At 38.1% G+C, this 21,466-nt stretch overlaps 1 protein-coding gene across 2 annotated transcripts in view; it reads right to left on the reverse strand.

Annotated features, from left to right (window-relative positions):
• ANOS1 (anosmin 1) overlaps positions 1–21,466 on the reverse strand; it is a 213,686-nt gene that overhangs the window by 49,194 nt on the left and 143,026 nt on the right. For both annotated transcript variants that reach the window (XM_005592928.5, XM_005592927.5), the window contains exons 4-6: positions 19,084–19,306; positions 10,481–10,665; positions 7,930–8,059 (exon numbers count right to left, since the gene is read on the reverse strand). In XM_005592928.5, the coding sequence (XP_005592985.1) occupies positions 7,930–8,059; positions 10,481–10,665; positions 19,084–19,306 (538 nt within the window). The remainder of the gene's footprint in view (positions 1–7,929; positions 8,060–10,480; positions 10,666–19,083; positions 19,307–21,466) is intronic.

Genomic DNA, 21,466 nt, shown 5'->3' on the forward strand with positions numbered 1-21,466 from the left:
GGAGAAATGCAGGCCTGTTATTGCACTGACATGAATCTCATGGGAAAAGACCACTTCTGCTTGTCCCAGCAGAAATGCCATCACTTTTTCTGAGGCAGGCTCCTCTAGGTTTAAGACAACACTATTTGTTAAACACAGGAACCCATGAGGCTACAAAGAGAGCAACGAGTATAGATCATCATAAAGAAACATGCACATGTGCACATGGAGAACAATACCTATTTCAAGAAAATGAATGTTGATTTTACTTATTTCATTTCTACCAATAATGTCTATAGATTAAACTTCATACAGAAATGCATCGTAAGAATACCTCGTAAGGTATACTTGTGGTATATACTTGATGTAACTTTGGTCAAGTGCAGTTATATCTTAAAAACAATAATATAACTATGTCACAAAGTTTTCAACTAAATAGAAGTTTGGTTCTAATAATATTTCAACCTTTTTTTTTTCTTTCCAGACTTGGCAGTTGGGGTAGTGTTCCTTCTCCCTTTAAAAAAAAAAAAAAAAAAAAAAATCTTAGCAAAGCTGCTGAAGCTACACTGCAGGCAAATTTCCAACTATTAAATAGTTTCAAGACATATGTACAGCCAAGCCTTTTGCCCATTGGAAATGGCACATCCCGAGCAGCTGTAGAACAGAGTAAAAAGTCATGGGTCCCCACGGGGCAACAGGGAACTTTATTACCATCAGTGATGTCTGCTGTAGTTTTACTGACACTCTGTAATGCATGCATGGAATAACATCCAGTGTGATACTTATATGCTGTGAAAACAATGCTGTCTGCTTCCTTTTCCTTTGTAATGTATCCTATGCACATGGGGAAATAAGGAGAAAAAGATGGATGAAGGACTTGGAATTTGGAGGGAAATGAATGTAACAACCAGAAGATAATATGCTAGGTTAAGGATAATTTAAGTTGGATTTTTATGTTTCTTCATAAGATCCCTTAAAAGTGTGTTATTTTGTAGTGTCAAATTGATATTGACTAATTTCAAATGAACAAACATATACTTGCCCGCTTTTGGCAACATATCGAAAAAATGAATTTGGATTTTGCCTTACACTATCCACAAAATCAGAACTCTTCCTTCTTTTACTACCCATATTGACACACAGATGTAGTCACAGTAGCCAGAAACAAACACGTCATTTCCCAAATTCAGCAAACTGGTAAATACTATTTTGTAATAGGTAGTAGCTACTTAGCAATATATATTTCCAATGCTAAGCATGCAATATTTTGTATTTTTGTATTTTGCAATTTTGTATTTTAAAATAACTATTTTTACTCATTTGATACATATCAGCAATATCAAGGAAAAGTTAAACACCAATTTACTGAAAAAGATAAGCAACTGCAACATGGAACCCAAAGGTATTTTTATATTTGTAACCCTGACTCCAAATTGGCCATTCCCCAAATCTGGGCTCTCTGTTGGTTAGACATTAGTGGTCTTCTCATTCCAAGAAGTGGACAATAACGTAAAGCTTCTCAGATTTTGGGAAATGAGAGAGGTGAAAATAAAAAACTAGAAAGGGATGCCTGTGTCTGATTATTAACTTTGTACCATAGAGGAAGAAGCTTAGGAATATTTAGTAATGTGGGAATTCCTTTTATGATTTCACCACATTTTATTCATGAAACTATTAATATATTTATTTTAAACCATAATTCAAAATGTATTAGATCCACTCTAACAGGAATCACGCTGATGTCGAGTTAAACAAGAGGTAAACAACAGATGTTTTCAGGGTCCCGCCCTGACTTTCTTGTGCTATGCTGTTTCAGGGCACATCAGCTCAACTTCTGAATGCCCTCCCACACCTCCTCACCTAAGGTTGTGTCTGGGCTCAGAGCAAGCTCTGCCAGCATGCAGACCAGATACGCTAGGAACAGCTGCAGACAAAGACTGACTTAACACCCTTAACCCCCCTCCAGCGAGGAGTTCTGAGGTGTGTGTGCTTCACGCTAGCTCCCTGAGTGCCCAGTGGAGAGGAAGCTTAGGTTGCCTATGGTAAATAATTCGCCCTTTATTGTATTCTTTCTACACCCTGTCCTACTTCCCTTCTTACCTACCACATTCCTGGATCACTTCCTAAGTAAACTGCTCACACTCAAAGCCTTCACTTGGATCAGGTTCTGAAGGTGTCTGATCTTTGATGGGCAATCTCTATTTGTTGAAATTTGTGTTTCAAAGCAGCAAATATCAACTTATGTAGGAATATGAAGACATATCAACATCTTGTACCCAGAGGTTTCATGTTGTTTGTTCCAAATGGAATAGGATAGAAAAGTTTAGGCAGACCCCCGGGAGTGACCTGTGAAGGTAACTTACTATGTGCAAAGATGCAGTCCCATATTCTAAATAAAGCAACACAAAGTAGAAATGAGCACTAGGCATTCATCGATTAAACTGTTATTCATTTTTAATTTCAAAGCCAATTTCCCATCTCAAGTACCAGGAGGAAATACAGTATAGACAATTTAAGTAGGCAAATATAAAAATTATCCCAAACGCTAACAAAAATTAATGATTTTGCCCATCCTATATTTATGCATTTTTTCTGGAAGAGGTAAGAGTTAGCAATAAAAACATTCAGAACTGGTATTCACCAGGAAAACAAAAAGCATGAAACTAATTTACTGATCTATGAATAACTTAGAGTTTTCCATAAAAATAGATATGTTGAGTTAGGTCTAAGTTATGGGAAAATAAATGACTTAAGAAGAAATTAAATAGTAGCCAATCCATTTTGCCAAACATGGACTAATTTTGTATATAAAGAAGATAAGGACAAGAAATTTGGCTTTTCCATGAAAATCAGCTTTATAGTCCATGAATCCTATGCAGTGAGCCTAAACTAACTGGAACTCATTTTATCTATTTTTGCTGTTTAATTTTACTTTTATTTGCTGAGATATTCATGGTAGATGAAAAAAAATAAAAACCCTTCCTGTTTTCCTTGACCCAGCCTTAAGTTATCAACACTGTCTCTCTACCCAAACCAAATACAATAGATAATTGCTTACTTCTTGCACAGACTACTACCTTGGAAGTGGTGACTGTTTTTTATAAGTAATTTTAAACCACCGGAAGACTGGCACACTTTCAATTCTGGAGCAAACAGGGATAAATCGGCATTTACTGAATGAAAATGCACCATTTTTTGAAACACCACGGTCATTGCAGTTATTATTAAAATGTTGTTCTATCTCTCACTTTGACAAATACACCTGATAGGGTTTGGCTGTGTCCCCACCGAAATCTAAACTTGAATTGTATCTCCTAGAATTCCCACAAGTTGTGGGAGGGACCCAGGGGGAAGTAATTGAATCACGGGGATGGGTCTTTCTCGTGCTATTCTTGTGATAGTGAGTAAATCTCATGAGATCTGATGGGTTTATCAGGGGTTTCTGTTTTTGCTTCTTCCTTATTTTCTCTTGCTGCTACCATGTAAGAAGAGCCTTTCGCCTCCCACCGCGATTCTGAGGCCTCCCCAGCCATGTGGAACTCTAAGTTCAATTAAGCCTTTTTGTTCCCAGTTTTGGGTATGTCTTTATCAGCAGCATGAAAACAGACTAATACGACACCCAAAATTTACATTTCCATATGTCTCAATTTGAGATGCATCCCAAATGTTAGTTCTTACAGTCTTACAAACCAAAAATGTAAGCACTGAATTCATAGTGGATTCCATTATATTTTCAGTAAAGATGCACCACAGAATTATGGGAGTTTAACAAATCAGTAAAACGGTGGAAGACAAACCCTCCAGGATATGTATAAAGGAGACTTAAACAGTACGTTAACAAGATGCTGCCACATCTTTCCCTACCTTCCTCAAGCTCATCAAAAGTAGAAAAGACCCTCACTGGGAAAAAATGTCTGTAACAACTTTTTTGAAATATATAATTTCCATACCATAAAATTCTCTCATCTTAAGTGCTCACTGACATTCTTGTATTTACTGTGTTGTGTAACCGTCACCATCACTGGGTTCTAAAATGAGTCCGTCAACCCAAAAAGATTGATCCTTCATCCCTTACTGAGAAAATTTAAAGGTAGAAACAACATTTTCTGTCTTACCTTCTCTTTTTATTACTCATGTTTCATTTCTTCATATATTGAACAAGGATTTGCTGAGCAGCTACTATGTGTCAGGTACTGTTCTAGGCAGTGGAAATAATAAGTAAAAAAGAAAACATACCTGCTCTTATGAAACACAGAAAGAGACACACACATTCATCCTGATTGGATGCAAGGAGAAACCGTGGACAAGATGAATAAGCAAAATACTAAGGCAGGATAGACAGTCTTAACAGAAAATAAAAACAAAAATACAACATGGACGACATGGATCTGTTTGCTTGTTTGTTTATACATATGAGTAGCATGGCTAAAGACGGTTTTGCTGGAAAAGAGATACTTGTATAAAGGAGGTGAGCCAGCCAGCTTTTCAACAATCTGAAGGAAGAACATTTCCCCAGTCCATGACCAGGTAAATGCCAATATCCTGAAGCAAGGGAAAGAATATAGTATTCAGAGAACACAGAAGAGCCTAGCGGGTTGAGCAGGAAAACAGGGAGGGTAGCGATGAAGTCTAAGAGGAAGGAGAAAGGGGGGTCAACTGGCTCTTAAAATCCATTGTAAAGAACATGGCTTCTACTCTGAGTCAGGTGGGGGAAGCTGCTTGGACACGTTGAGCAAAAAACTGACGGGAAGTGGCTCAGATTTTAGTAGGATCACTCAGGTTGCTGTGTTGAGAGAACACTAAAAAGGAGGGGATCCAGAAGTAGAAATCGGGAAGCAGGGATGACAGGCCAGGGTGTGAAACCCAGGATCCGGAAGTGAGGATCCGGAAGTGGGGATCCGAAAGCAGGAATGAGGGGCCAGGATCCGTAAACAGGAATCCAGAAGCCTTAAGGCAGAAGCCAGGAGGCAGAAGTGGGGATGTGATTGGGAAGCTAATACAATTCCCAGTTAAAGACAGAACTGAGCTGATTAGGGGAAACACAGGGAAAGGTGAATCAAGGCAGATCTGAGGATTTGCAGTAGCTTGCAGAAAATGTTTAGAATCGAGAATGACTGCAGGCCTCTTTTGCCACAAACTGCTGCAAGAGCAGCATTGCCGATTACTCAAATGGAGGTTATTGAGAGAAACAGTGCTTAAGGGGAAAGTCCTTAATTTCCTTGGGGATGCTTGTATTTCCAGAAAGAGAGTAATCATTTATCGATCACTGTGACTGCTATACTTTTGGCCTTTTTTTTTTTTTTTTCCCAAATAGGCTTTTCTAAGGAATAGATTAAGTACCAAGCTGCAGGATACTCCCACTCTATAGGACTGCAGTTCAGATAAATGGGTAATAAAAGAGGCAAAAGACACAGAATTAACTTTATTTCTATCTTTACATTTTCCCTGTAAGTCATGAAGGATTTTACTGGGGTGATGGGCTCATTCTAAAACTAGATGATGGTGATGGTTGTACAACTCAGTAAATACTAAAAATTATTTAACTGTACACTTAAAATAAGTGATTTTTATGGCATAGAAATCATGTTTCAATGAAGTTCTTTAAAACATTTTTCCCAGTGAGTCTCTTTTCAACATTTGGTGAGAATGAGAAAAGTGTGGAAAGATGTCCCACCTTGTTAGTGATTAAGTCTGCTTTAGAGATGTCATAGAAGGAATGTCTACCGCCTTTTGGCTGATATGTTAAACTCCCGTCATTCTGGGACTCATCTTCACTGAAAATATAATGGAATCTTCCACAAATTCTGTACAGACATTTTTGGTTTGTAAAATTGCAAGAACTAAAGTTTGGGATGCTCCTCACAATAAGCCATATGGAAGTGTGAATTTTGGGTGTATTTGTAACAGTGACAGAACAACATTTTAATGAAAACTGCAATAGTTGCATTTTCATTCAATAAAAGTCCACTTAAATTTGGGAGATGCAGCTTCCATTCTAGATTATTAAGTTGCTCCGATATATTAGGAAGTGTCAGGACAGCTTGGCCTTCCTACTTTCAGTTAGCACCCTCATGACCCTGGGGCTGCCAAAGGATCTCTCTCCAGATCCTGAGGATCTTGTGATAGCAAGGCTCTGTAACAATCATGGGAGCAAAACTACCTTGCTCACCTCCACTAGGCAGGAGGTGCCACTGCAACTCTTACAGGAAATTAATTCAGCATCTGTCTCTAGAGGCTGAGAACCACTTCTGTCTAATGTCTGATTTTGCAGTCTTATTCACAGAGCACCAGCCCAAATCCTGCAGGCAACTGAACAGATGGTAACACATTTTGACCAGAACATGTCTGGATCACATTTGAACCATGAAACTCAAGGTGAAGCATTCTGAGGCTTTTTATTGATCACTACACCTCCTAACCCACAATTAATTATTTATTTCACTTGCCTCTCTAAATTTTCAAATCAGTTGGAGACAGAGTCTTAAGACAAGGTTTGGTGTCTTTATTTACAATTTCACTTTAAAGTTTGTTTAGTTCATGAATTTGCCTCCCTGGGGAGAAAAAAAAAATACTTTTTTTTTTTTTTTTTTTTTTTAAAGAGGCTTTTAAATGTAAAGGGTTACATTATTCATTAATGTCATAATAAATAAATTTATTTAAAATAAAATAAATTTAAATTAGCTTCTGTGTAAGAAGATAACTTGTGATTAGTAAGAGAACAATGTAACTAATCTGTATTTATGAAACCAGATCCTTATAATTAGTGAAGCAGATGTCTAATTAATTTGGAAGGTACACAGCCATATGGACACAACTAGAAAAATAAACCTGAAGATATTATTAATAGCTGGTCAAATTATGTCCTTCAACCATCACAGATCAACCACGAATGTAGCATACTGTTCATCTGATTCCACAGAGGTTTTAAAATATTGATGCAGTCAGAACTGAACAAAATTATAGCAATGATTAAATGACTCGGGCGGGGTTTAAATTCTAGATGTTATGAAGCAAAGGTAGGAGTCAAATTCACTTTCAACTTAACAATCATTTCAAGAAAGGCTATTTTGTCTAGAATAGCTAAAATTCAGTTGAAACTAGGCCGCATAAAACTTAGAAACTAGGCCTCATAAAAAAAGAACTTAAAAAAATTAACACCAGGTGGCTCTGGATAGGGTCCCACCCTGCCTCGATAGGGTCCCACCCTGATAGGGTCCCACCCTGCCAATTCCAGGAAACAACCTCATGGGGTCCCACCCTGCCAATTCCGGGGGTCCCACCCTGCCTCGAAGTTCCCGGAATCAACAACTCCAGGAAAAAAACCTCATAAGGTCCTGCTCTAACCAATTAGAACAAGACACCTTGCTCAGGCCATAGACAGACCCAATTACCACGCGCCTAAAGCTTTGTTTGAATTTCGCGCCCTAAGCTGTGTTTGAACTTGTGTTTGCCTATATAAATAGCCTGTAACAAGCAGTCGGGGTCCCAGGGCCAACTTAGAGCTTGGGACCCTAGCGCGCTAGTAATAAATAACTCTCTGCTGTGAATCTCGTGTCGGTGATCCTTCGCGGCGACCCCTGCCCAGGAGGGAATCGACAGTTCGGTTCCAACACAGTGTTTCTCTTTGAAAATCAATTGAATGGTGCTCGATACAGAATATCTTAAAGCAAAAACTCAACAGATGTTGATAATGAAAACCCCTTGCCACTTCAAAGTTTAAAAAAACTCCCTTATGTTATCTTCTATGAGATACTGCAGGTAAAATTCCAATTTTGTCCTTAACCATAAATGTACATGGTACCTTCAAACACATCTGGTCCCGTTCTCTAAAACAGCAAAGCCACCTGTTGACTAACTATAAATATGAACATAGAGACAGTGAATCTGCATTCCATGTGTGCCTGGGAGCAAGGATAGTATTCTGTGTCTGGGAAGAAAAGGAGGGCTGACCTTTGGAAGAACGGAAGTGTTTGCTGGGGGCAGTGAAGCCTCGAGTTCCATGCACATTCACAGCAGCCACTCGAAACTGGTACCATCGGCTGGGTCTTATGTCAGTCAGTTGAACTCGCTCATCTGTGGTCTGAGGGGACATGTCACAGAGCACAGGAAACATGTCATTTTTTTATTCCAATATGTTGGTCGGATCTGTTTTAAAAAATACACTAACCCATCAGCCAATGCAACTCAGTCTATCTTCCTCCTGATAAGAGGGGCTTCTCATGCCCAGTTAGGAAGAGAGCTGTCAGGGAACAAGGAACCACTGATATTTCACCCCAAAGAATTAAACATCTCTTGAAGTCAAAACATTATGACAAGAGCTTGGGCTATTTTAAAATCTGGTGACTAATTACAGCATTTGAGATATTCAATCAATAGAGAATATTGATGTGTAGTAATTGTTACATTACAGCAAGAAGATGAAGTCATTTTCAGATTATAGAAAGAAAATTTCTTTTTAACTCACATGCCAAATGTAACAGTAAAATAGGTATAACAACTCACATGCAACCCACTAGCAATTTCTGGAAGTAAATTATAACCCAAGCCACTGTTTAAAAATCTCTGGAGTAAATCACATAACATCTACGAAGAACCACTCCTGATCTAAAAGGGCGAGATGTGTTAGCATATATTTGTTCAATAAAATGCCCAAAAGGAAAAAAATAGACACTGGGGAAGACCAGAAGGTTTTGCTGTCTCTAGTGCTACAATTTTAAGATGTCAAATAACTTTGACAGTCTTCATACCACATATCTGCTTTCAACAATGCTCTGTGTTTTGTTTCTATTGGTAGATTGGAAAACCTTTGCCCTGAATTCCAAGAAATAACCATCTACGGTCTATGCCCTCATCTATATCAGGTGCCAAACTCAACTTGGATCTGTGGATGAAACTAAGGAAACAGGATTGAATTTGAACACTCCCAAACTTCAGTTTATAATAACTGAGGTTATAATAACCTCAGCTTAAAATAACTTAATGTGAAAATGACTGTCATGTTTACATCAATATCTACAAGAAGCTGAACATTTCTGAGATCAAAGGAAGAATATGAACTCTTACATGTGGCTTTCTACCTGATTTGGCAGACTCTGAGAAAACACTTTCACCTTTGTCATTTAGAGTTTCAGCTGTGAATTTAAAAAGCTTAAAGTCAGCGTGGTATCCACAGCATTTAGCAGAGAAGGAAGTATTACATGTAGCATTAACAGGAAAAAATAATACCAACAACAATAATAAAATAGCTTTTCACTTTCCAAAAATCTTTTGGAGATAAAAGAGATGATATTATTGTCAGTTACTTTCATAAATCTTTATGTAATTTGGAAAAATTACAAACGAATCTGTGCCATGATTTATGAAAGCATGCCGTGTAAATCAAATGGAATTTCAGGCTGTATTCTGAGTAGCTTTATGTTTTACTGAAGCAAATTTTTTTTTATATAAAATATAGGTATAGAATAGAATTACTAAATTTATTTGCCCAGTTTTTTGTTTTCTTTTTTCTAATTTAATGTTGTATTTTTACATCAAACTTCTTATTTATTTTGGGGTCTTTACATTGTTTTATTTTAGTGCTTAACCCCTTTGAGATACTGCTATTCAGAAGATATTCTTCTTCCAAACACCTAAATATTGACATTTATTTTACATTTACTGAAAAAAAAAAAATAGGAATCTAGTCCTTGGAAAAAATGATCTAATCAACATAAGGTGAGATTTTTTTCCTATAGACATAGATGTGGAGAAGGCGTTTTAGTTGTCTAAAGGCATGAAACAGTTTCATATTCACATTCAGAATCTGTTACTTTTTATATCCATGTAGGGTCTTTTTTTGTGTTGGGGGGTGGTTGCAGCTGGTAGTGGATTTAACAGCTCTTAAAAAGAAAGAAAATATTTTGCTTTTCTCATCAACAAGACAGAAGAGGAGGAAGCACTCTCTGGGAGTGTTGCCATGCAGGTGGTGTATCAGTTTTTAAGTTGACTAAGACAAAGAAGAAAGCACTTAGTGAAGATTTATGGGCTGCTGGCTATGTCCCACTAAGTAATTTTGTGATACAAATCTTATCCCATGCTCCTAAAGTCTGTGGGTGGAATAAAGGTGTAAATGCAGGAGAAACAGAAGAGAAGGCATTTAGATTGTTAAATGTCAAATTAGTCCTCATAATGTTGCATTTCCCCTACTCTAGTTGGCTTTGAGTTTAGCCGAGGAAAATGTAGTTCTTGGAGAAAATACATGTGAATAATCAGGTTATAAAATTAACACCCTTCCATGTGTATTTGAACAAATTAAGCCAATGGTCCAGTTTCTGAGCACATTTGTTTGTATCTATGAGCCTCATCCTCTCTTTAGAAGACCCCTATGATGTTCATTTCATATCTGAGTAAGTAATTTCTGTAGTCAAGCTATTTTGAGGCATAGCAAATTAATTGTATGTGCATATGTATGTAGCAGACACTACCTCCAGGATGAAAATCAAAGTCTATATGAGGTTTTTACCTGGGCCACTGTCTGCCAATGAGTGGCATCATCTTCGCTAGGATGGATTCCGTAATTCCATCTTCTTTGTACCACGTAGATCACAGGCTCAATAGAAATATTGAATTTCGAGGACCACTTAACCTCCAGCTGTCCAGACTGCAGTTCTGTAAATCGTAACTCTTTTCTGGGCTTCAGGGGGACACCTGAAATAGGACCGTATCAATTAAAACAATCTGCGTGTGACTCAAATTGAAGTAAAAGTTGAGGAAGAACAAATATGGAAGAGATGAATCTGAACTGATGACAGCTGAGATTTCCTTTCACAAAAGTGGCCTCTCCATACAGGGTTTCACATCTGAAGTCTTCTGACACTCAGTTCATCAGTTCAGCTATTTGCTCCTTTTTCTTTTAACTTGCCTTGTTTTGTTTTGTTTTGTTTTTAATAAGACAGTCTAAATTGATTCCTGATTCTGAACAAGTGGCTTATTCTCTAGTAATCTCTAGAGCAATCATTTTATGTGCATTCTTGTGAATAAATCATGTTACAAGGTTGTTTCACTTGAGGTTAACATGGAATTCACACTAGGAGATCATTATAAAGAGTTTCAAGTCATTTTCCCATTTTTTATCATGCTCTGTGTCTATTGACATGTTCTAACGTCATTATAACACGGTTTCCAGATTTGATCTTCCTTCTTTCTTAAGGAGTTTTCCATTTAAGGAAAACACTGCAAAGCAAAATCTCTTCATGTGAAATCTCCTAAGAGTGATTTCCAAAGTTCAAGTCTTTTGGATTCCCCAATCGATTGCTCAAGCACTCCCCTATAGACTTAATGGCTTAACATTGGAAAATAATGAATTTATTATGTTTGGTTTTGGCATGAGTGAGTGCGCTGCTTCAAAAGTTTCTCACAGGTGTTTCATTTTAAAGTAGTTAATCATTCTGATTTGTTTCTCGCCTTCTGTACATGCAAGTTGTCTGGCAACTGATATATTGAAGAACCACAGTTCAAAATAGCAGGCATTTCAAAAAGGGAATTTGTAAAGAAATCTGTAATACTAATAGAATATGCAAAACTAACTGAAGGAAACAGAATCTATGGCTCCATGATGGTGAATGCCATCAACACCAAGAACACCAATTACCATTAATATCATTTTCTGTCCACAATTTGCTGAAAGCATTGAAAACTCATTTCAAACGCTAGTTAAGAATGCTCTATTTCTTCTTCCATTTTGTAAGTTTAAACACAGAAGAAACTGGAAAATGTGCAAACACCAAATGCAAATAAGGTTTGATGCATGTTGACATGCTTGAATTTCAACTCCTATTTCATTTTGATCTTAATTCATGGTAAGTCTTGTTTAAGAAAATTTTAAAGTCATCAAAGATTTGGATGGATGGAATTGAATAATTTTTTAAAGCATATTTATATATGGTCAAAAGTCATTAATCTAAAAAAAACTACTTTCTGGAGAAAATGTTGACTGTACCTATTGCAGTCTCCTTTATTACTGGTGGGTCATGGCTGAGGAGTGACCTCTAGTTTACAATAAATTTGTCTCACCTAATCCTTACTGTGAGTTTCTGAAGTGGGTAAAGGGTTAATTATCTACATGTTGAATAGGAGATAATTGTGTCTAAGGAATACTAAATTAGTTGCCTGGGGCTACAATCTGATCTCTGGTTTCTCTCTGAATTATCTGCTTCCTTCTACATTTCATATTAGAAAAGGCCACATAGAGAGATAGAGAAAAGAGGTGGTTTTGATAGATATGCAAATCCCTTGGACATTCTTATTCTAAGATGCTCAGCTTTCCTGGTGGATCTGGAACTTCACCAAGTCAGTCTTTGACTCCTGTTCTGCCAGACATGCATTTATTTCAAGCTTGTATCATAAACTTTTCATCTCAGTGCATAACCATAGCAATGGGGGTACCTTGACTTGGATGATTAGCATATTGCTGCTAAGCAAATGTTTTTCCAGTCTATCTCTAATCCCTGGCTAAGCTGCAGACCATCTTTTCCACCTGCCTGCTGAATTTCTCTGTCCTAGATATGTCCCTTCTCCTGCGATATCTACCTTTATGACAACTTTCTTCTTTAGGATGTCTAAGGGATCTTAGAACCTTTTTGATTTGTTCTTGCAGCTAACAACATTTAGTTGTCTTACTGCTTAGTACATTTTCAAGAATTATCAAATCATTCTGTCTCCATGATGGCCACCTGACTTTACTCCCTTCCTTGTTCCGACCTTTCAACCTATTTCCCTGAATCTCAATCTCTTTTTCTAATGTCCCCTTATTGGTACTTTGTGGTTATTTTTCTAAAGTAGAAGCGAAGTTCTCTCCTTCAGCTTCCCAAACTCTTTAATTGCATCCCATCTTCTCTAGAATGAAGGGAAACTTATTGGCATCCCCCTCAAGGCATCCTTCTTCATAATGGCTACCATTTATTTGTCAGTCTATCTCCTGGTACATCTTTAGTTTTTGTCACAGATATTATCTTTAAGCCCAGCTTTCCTACAAACACACTGCCAGGTACTTAATAATACCATGGCCTGTTTATTTTATTATTATTATTTTTCACTCTGAAATGTCTTGCCTTCTGTTTTCTAACTGTAGACCCTTGAATACTTCCAGGCTCGGACCAAATGCCATCCCTCTGTGACACTTCCCCTAAACCTCCCAATTGGAAATAAAGGCTTTATTATTTTGCCCCCCTTCAATGTTGAGCCTGTAACTGTCAAGACATGCATTTAACTGCCTCTTGCTGCAGCAAACTCATTTAATGATGCCTGTCTTCCCATTGAGCCACAGCCCCCAGAGGTCAAAAACCATGTCTCCTTCATTCCCGCACCTCACAATGTCCCAGAAGAGAACATTCTGCAATAGCAAATATTCAATGAACAGTCAATGTTTGCTGAATGAATAGCCAAACCCACTTTCTTATTCTTCACTCAAGAATATATCTGTGGAAATAAGAGACTAGGGCAACATTTATGCAAACCATAGCAACAATGGTAATCCCTACTCTGCTTGAAAGTCACCTAGGGCAGGGTGAAGATTTATCATAGATATTCTGCACTGCCATCTTTATCATACATTGTTTCAAGCAACTCACATCTCTTTTCCAGCATGGGTTTATTACTCACATGAACATTCACTCTGTTTTTTAAAAAGGTAAATACCAGAAAATAAAGCAATGCCAAAACGTTTACAAGATAGAACTTTTTATTACATTGACCATAGGACTTTCCCATTAAAAAGAAAAAAAAAAAGACCAATTCCTGATGGGATAGAAATTCCAAAGTTAATTGATTTTAATAGAAGCAGCTCTGTATGTTTTGTGTCAAGTAAAAAGTCACAAAAATTTGTTCAGAGTGATGAAAAAACAATCTCAACAAGGTGATCATTTAGTATCATTCTTGCATTGAAGGCTGGCCTGCGTATGCCAGACAAATAGTTCTACCGAAGGGGTAAGGCAAGAGAGAGCAGTCGCAGAGGACATTTCATGATTTACTTGATTCCTTGGTGCATAGTAAAAAAAAATGATGACTAATTCTTCAAACCCATAGAGCGCATTCTCCGAGACTTCTAAATCTACCTTTTTCTTTGGCTTTCCAGTGTATAATCTTTTGGAGTAACTACAGCTACAGTAAATAGCCTCCTAAGTAACCTGAACTCACCAGAAGCCAATCCAAGCAACCCAGTCCCCTCTCTGTAAGGTTTTAATCTTGAGTAGCATTCAAGGACCAACAGCCTTAATCAAATGTAATGAGCATCAGGGCGGTGTCAGTTCAAATTTCTTCATTTAAAAATCTCTTTAATTATGATGAAGCATGACCCTGCAATTTGCATGTTAAGAAATGGTCCATCTGCTTTCCATTAAAGTCAGTTGGCTCCTTTGATTGGAAGTAACTCCAGCACTCTACTGTAATTGTGTGCAGATGGGGCTCAGCCCTGCTCAAGACCTCCAGCCCTCACTGCCGGTGCGCACAGTCCACACTGGCTGAACCAGCATCCCAACTGCATAACCAGATGTGTAGACTGGATCTCTTCTCAATGTGTTTTCTATTATGTAAATGATTAGCATTTTTCTCTTTAAAATTATTTTTGAACAAATTAGTCATCTGAAATCTAAATGATTCTGTTGAAAAATTAGCAAACATTATCATATGGCACCCTGCAATATGTGACATACACTTTTTTTCTTTAAAATGCAAGAAATAATCTGCTGAAATCAAAAGAACAAAAACCCAATGCTTTTTAAAAATGTTGAAAATCTATGGATAGAAAAATCAATTAGGATAAGCAATCTACAATTGCATACTCATTGTGAGATTTTATTATTACTATTAATTTTTATCATGTATCTAAATGACATAAAAATGTAGCAAGATGTATTGTTCTAGTGATTTAATCACTACTTGATATCTCTCATAAAGGTAATTAGAACTCTAGAATTTGTATTTACATCACATTAAGGCATTGGGCTGGCTACTGGATGCAAAATGTTGAAAATTTATTTGTGAGAAGTTGTATAAATCTATTTCCAGAGGTCTGAAGTTTAAATATTGTATATATTAATTATTTGTGGAAATACTAAATCAACTCTGCGATCGCGTCTTTTTGAAAAGAAACCGATTGACGTACAATTAATTCTTGGTTTATCCACGGCAAAGGGAAACTATAGGTCACAAATTAGTCTGAATCTTTAGGTTTGTAAAATTTTTTAACTTTTCTTTCTCCCTGCCCAAACCATTTTTGCTACAGTTGGAAGCCAAGAGAGGCAGTGGGATTTGGCAACAAAACAGTAAAATGTATCACTCTCTGGAGGAAAGATTGTCTCACCAAGCCATAAAATAGACGTACTATAGAAAGGAAAAAGGAAGTGCCCCCAAATGCACTCATTTGTGTTCTACCTGTAGAAGATAAGCCTTTTAAAGTTTCTACAGCTCTATGAAGAATTGCATTTCATAGAACTAGCACCAGCAGGCATCTCCAATCATGTTACTATTTCCAAGCCTTCTATTTTGATGCTAATAATTTTATTTAAAAAGTGAAAGAAAGGATCTCTGCTGTTTGTTTTAAACTATAGTCTGTGAAGGTTAACTTACTTCCAGGCATCAGTTAAGTGCAGTTTTTACAGCATAGCCCAAATGCAGTGCTCAAATATAATAGGGAATTTTGTTGATCATATTTTCAAGACACCCATCGCTTTTAAAAACTCAAGTGACCAGTATAAAAAGCTCTTGAAGCTATAAAATCAGTACTTTCTATCTTCCCTTCCACAAACACAACAGACCAAACAGAAAGTATGTATGTACGGGTTTTTATAATTTTAAAATATTTTTAAAAATTAATTCAATAAGTAATAAAATGAAACATATACAGAGGTTGGTAAATGTCCATTTACTTAAAGGTTAGAAAAACAATTTGCCCACTTAAAGAGTATTGTGAGCATGACAATCTCAGTAATAACCTACTGGACCATGTGGGGGGTTAGTGTCACATGGATCCTTGTACCCCAATGCCCATTATAGATGACAGAAAATAGTAGGCACTCTATAAATGTGTATTTAACTGAAATGTGTCAATACTTCTCCAATCAAGTGACAGCAGCCCCTTGTAAAGGTAAACTGGGGAAAATGTTAAGAAAATGTTATTTTGGATTTCCAAACAGCAGTATGCAACACTTTAATACATAAATAATGAATGAATGAGGAACTTCAGGTTTTCAATATTTATCCCATAGAATTTGGTTCTCTATACAGCACACACTGTATCTAGTTTTATATGCTTCAACCCTACAATGTAACAATCCCATGTTATTAATTAGTCTAAAATGATTCATAAAGTAGTGATTTTGTTAGATTAAAAATATTCTATATTGACAAATCTTTTACTTGGCCTATTAGATAGACAGGTAGGTAGATAATGGATTTAGATACATTTTGGGACAGGGTCTCACTCTGTTGCCCAGACTGGAGTGCAGTGACATGATCATGGCTCATTGTAACTTCGAATTCCTGCGCTCAAATGATCCTCCCACCTCAGCCTCCCGAGCAGCTATGACTACAGGCACGTGCCACCATGCCTAGCTAATTTTATTATGTTTGTAGAGATGGGGATATCTTGCCATCTTGCCCAGGCTACTCTTGAACTCCTGCCTCAGCCTCCCAAAGTGCTGGGACTGAAGGGGTGAGCCACTGTGCCAGGCCTTAGTTAGCCTATTATATAATAACACAACGATGCCCAGTGAGTGTTTCCATTAGGGCTCCATACATTCAAAACAAAAATGACAGGCGAGCTAGCCCAGGTGGGAGCAGATATTAGATCTATTTCTGCTACCTACTACCAAATCACTTAGGCATAGGCTGCAACCTCAGTTTCAGCAGCTGTGAACGGAGAGCCAAGGACTAGTTAATCTCAACCCACCATGACTCCCACTCTTATTAAGGAAAACAATTACACAGACCTAGCAGAGACAGAGAGAGGGAGGCAATCTTATTTCACATTAGTTTGTTTGGGGCAATAAGAAGGCATCTTGGAGGTAGGAAAGACAGTGATTATGAGTATCCTACGATTGCAGGTTGGTTTGTGCGCTGACTGGGCACATGGTTTTCTCCTCGCAAAGTCAAGGGATGGGTTGGAACGGACTGTTTCCCTGGGGCTTGTGTATATCAGTCCCCCTCTCCTCTTCTGAGAGTGAAGAAGCAGCTGGACTCCAGGTTGGGAATGCCAAAAGGGGCTTCAAATGGCTCATTAGCTAAGATGGTGAAGGAGTTGCTACAGGCTCTATTTGCCCTCCTTTTACACACACTAACATATTCAGAGGCACTGTCAAAGCTCCCAGGATATGAAGACAGCCTTCCTTGAGGGACTACTGAAGAAAGCAAGAAAAAATATCTACCTGCATATATGTCTTTTTTTGCAAAATAACAATCTATTAACTAGACTGCCTTCGTTAGGCAAAAGTCATTGTCAGGTCAACAGAGTCTGTTTATTCTATTTGTAGTTGATTCCCATTGATTCTGTCTCTCTCCACAAAAATCTAAGTTAAGAGCTAATTTGTAGTAGAAGAGTGACTTCAGTACTTTAACAAAAGTTCATCTGGTTTCATTAAATGTAGTTTTACATTGAAAGTATCTCTGCATCATTAGTCATTTATTCTGGCCCTTTCTACAATATTCCGCTTATTCTCTAGTGAAACAGGCATATTTGAAATTCATAGTAACTCTTCAGTCCTTTTATAAAAGCGCATATTTTAATTTATATTATCTCTTTAAAACACTATAGGTTTTACAAAAGAGTTTAAAAAGACCATTCCAAAAGCATCCTATTTTTATGGTGAATGCTACTCATACATAGCATATTATCTTTAATGACAGATAAAATTTCCTATTAACAGAGGCTTTAAAAATTAGATGGTTTTAAATTTCGCAATAGTGACTTGCTGTAGTTTAAAATAAGAGGCATGAACACAATAAAACTTTAAAACTATTAAAGAAACATCACTTGGTAAGAAGAGAAAAGCAGCGATTATTTTGAATGTAAGACATAGTACTTATGGCGTGTTTCCAACGATAAAGAAAATAAATGGTTGAATTACATAGATTTCAGAGGAAAGTATTCCCAAGTGGGAGCTAAAGGAAGATGGGACAGATACCTAACTTCTGGGAGATGTGAATTGTTATGAGTGTTAGAGTAACATGGACTTCCAAAAACAGGCAGCCAGCACATAAATCAAAACTGGCATTGATGGTGAATACTGCTTTATACACATTTTTTTTTAAGTACCGGTATTTAGAAACAATATGGATTTGGCATGTGTGTGTGAAAGACACACAGAGAGAAAGACATCTGTTACTCTCTGTACTTTAATGAATACTGCCTGCTGACTGACTCTATATTAGGGGTCCCCAGCTCCCGGGCCACTGACTGGTAGCAGGCTGTGGCCTGTTAGGAACTGGGTCACACAGCAGGAGATAAGTGGTAGGTGGGTGGACAAAGCTTCATCTCTATTTACAGCCGCTCCTCATCACTCACATTACCACCCGAACCTCCTGTCAGATCATCAGCAGCTTTAGATTCTCATAGGAGCGTGAACCCTATTGTGAACTGCACATGTGAGGGATCTAGGATGCAGGCTCTTTATGAGAACCCAATGCCTGATGATCTGTCACTGTCTCCCGTCACCCCCAGATGGGACCATCCAGTTGCAGGAAAACAAGCCCAGGGTTCCCACCAATTCTACGTAATGCTGAGTTGTAGAATTATTTCATTACATATTTCGATTTATTCTAGTGTACCTAGTAGAGCTTACTTGAATCAGTCTGACTGGAGAAAAAGACAAAAAGCTTCCTGAATTGTTGCTGTCCATCACATCTGTCAAATTAAACAGAATTAATACGAATGACTTGCTCTGCCCCAAGTCGAGTTAATATGGTTGATCTCTATGGGTCTGTGAATATGTTAAGATGTCTGTATGTGGTATAAAATAAATTTTCTTAAGATTTTGTTTTTTAGACTTTTCACGCTTACGATGGACACCCTTCCCTAGGCACAGATACATGTGACACTGCATGTCTCTTCACACCCCCAGTGCTGCCCCTTACCTTTGTACAGAGTCTTGGGTACTTGGCAGGTGTGTCCACACCCATTTGAACAACATTTCTTCACCCCAGAGCACTCATTGTCAACTTCGCAGCTTTCAACACAGGCGGCCGCAAATCCACTGGCTTTCTCAGGAGCCGGGCAGTCCCCCTGCTTTACCAACAGGATGTATTTGAGGAACTCACAGCTGGTCAAGCATTCGTAGCTCTTCTTAGGGAAGAGAGGCTAAGACAAAGAAGAATTTTAAAAAATATTCCATTAAAGACACATGAAGTCTGATTTCCAAGACATCTGAAAGGAAGTTCCACATTTTTTCCCTGTCAAACTTTTGCTTGAATATTTGACAAAATGCATATATTTGTTTTCTTTTCTCCTACCAAAGTGACACATTTTGTGCTGATTTCCCAAAGGAACATAATCCATAAGTGATGATTTTATATTGCATGCAACAGACACACACCAAGTATATGCGCCCACGTTCACAGATCATATATTCTACCTTGGTCAAAGATGTTTGTCAAAAAAACTGACTATAAATAGTCACCAAACCTGTTCAGTACAATTTGAGGGCCCTTTTTGGATTGTATACATTACAGGTATAGCACATCACTCTCTTTAATTTTTTTCTTTCTCTCTCTGTTTTTTTTTTTTTTTTTTTTACAGTTAAGGTCTCACTTCGTCACCCAGGCTGAAGTACAATGGTGCAATCATAGTTCACTGCAGCCTTGAACTCCCAAACTCAGGCAATCCTCCTGCCTCTGCCTCCCAAGTAACTAGAACTATAGACACACACCACCATCCCTGGCTAATTTTTATTTTTTGTAGAGATGAGGTCTTTCTATGTTGCCCAGGGTGGTATTAAGTCCTGGCCTCAAGCAATCCTCCCACCCTTAGCCTCCCAAAGCACTGGGATTGCAGGCATGAGCCGTTGCACCTGGCTACTTTTTCATGTATCATAAATACTCATCAAAATAGCAGGAGCTCTAAAAAACTTTACAATTCTCACAATGATAGCATATTTGTTGGAATTATATAGCACAGTTGTCTAAGCCTGCTAATTGAACATATTTCAATAATCTCCAGCCTTTATGATTAACATGGAATTGTCAATGAGCTGTGCAGTAGAAGAATGTGAATCTTCTTTAAAAATCAGCCCACACCTATGTCATCTGTGACATAGTTGGGGTCTGAACAGCATCTTGCTGAGGACATTTTGGTTGAGCCCAGAATCAATCAACCATTAGTGAGAATAGGAAGCCCTGGACTTATTAGAGGAATGCATTATTGAAAAAGCCTGAGTAATGTGAAAGAGCCATTTATCAAATGCCTATTTTTCCTTAGGAAAAAATGGTTCAGGACAGCACTCGGTCATCCCTAAGACAGGAGCTGCAATCGGAAGATAATGGCTTTTTTCTGCCACTGAACAGAGGAGTTGCTGAGACTTCTAAAAGCTGTCCCACCCAGGGAAAGAAAGGGAAGGATGCTCTCTGTGCTCTTGCCCTCCTTTTTCCTATGGAAGAGAATGGCCAAGACAGCCCCACCAGCCCCAGCCCTCCACCCAGCCCTATCCCTAACCCTCTTTTTGCTTTATAGAAGATGGCTGAAAAGATGATCACCATAACCCTAACTTTTACACCAAGCCTCCTTTTATCCTTATGGGAGATGGTTTCCATGATAACTACTATTCCATTAAAGACACATGACGTCTGCTTGAATGTTTAACAAAATAGATGTATTTGTTTTCTTTTCTCCTATCAAAGTGACATTTTCTCTTATCAAAATGCATTTTCACCTGGAATGCCTGTGCACAGCCAGGTTAAATTTCACTGTCTTCCTTTTACCTAGGGGTGGCTATGTTGTTGTGAATGGAATGTAATCAGCAAAGTTCTGTGCCACTGTGGACCGAGGCTTGCAGATGGTGGGGGATGGTGCCCTCATGTTCTTTATTAGCTGGATATGGGTAGCACCACAGCTGTAGGGAATGGTGGGGCCACAGGAGGAGAGATGCCAGAATGCTGTCTGCCCATATGGAGAAGGACAGCACCCTGCCGGAACAGCTACCTTGAACCGCTCCATGGGCATAAAACAAGTACGCACATGTTTGAACTCTTGTACATATCAAGTTCCGTTCGCTACAACCATTCAGGCTACTTGAACCAATGCAAAGGCCATCCAGTGAAGGGCTGCCATGGTTGCTCAACGTTGGAAGTGGAAGATGGACAAGGAGGACCCTTTCTGTTTATCTGATGTCACAACAGGGTTAGGAATATAAGAAATAAATGTGGTGGCTTTGGTGAACAGAAGTCCAGGGGGAGAATAGGAACATCATGCAGCTCAACGCCAGCATGCTGTTTGATGCTCCACAGTGATCCCTAACCAGGGCTC

Source organism: Macaca fascicularis, chromosome X (genome assembly GCF_037993035.2).
Source record: "Macaca fascicularis isolate 582-1 chromosome X, T2T-MFA8v1.1".
Taxonomy (NCBI): domain Eukaryota; kingdom Metazoa; phylum Chordata; class Mammalia; order Primates; family Cercopithecidae; genus Macaca; species Macaca fascicularis.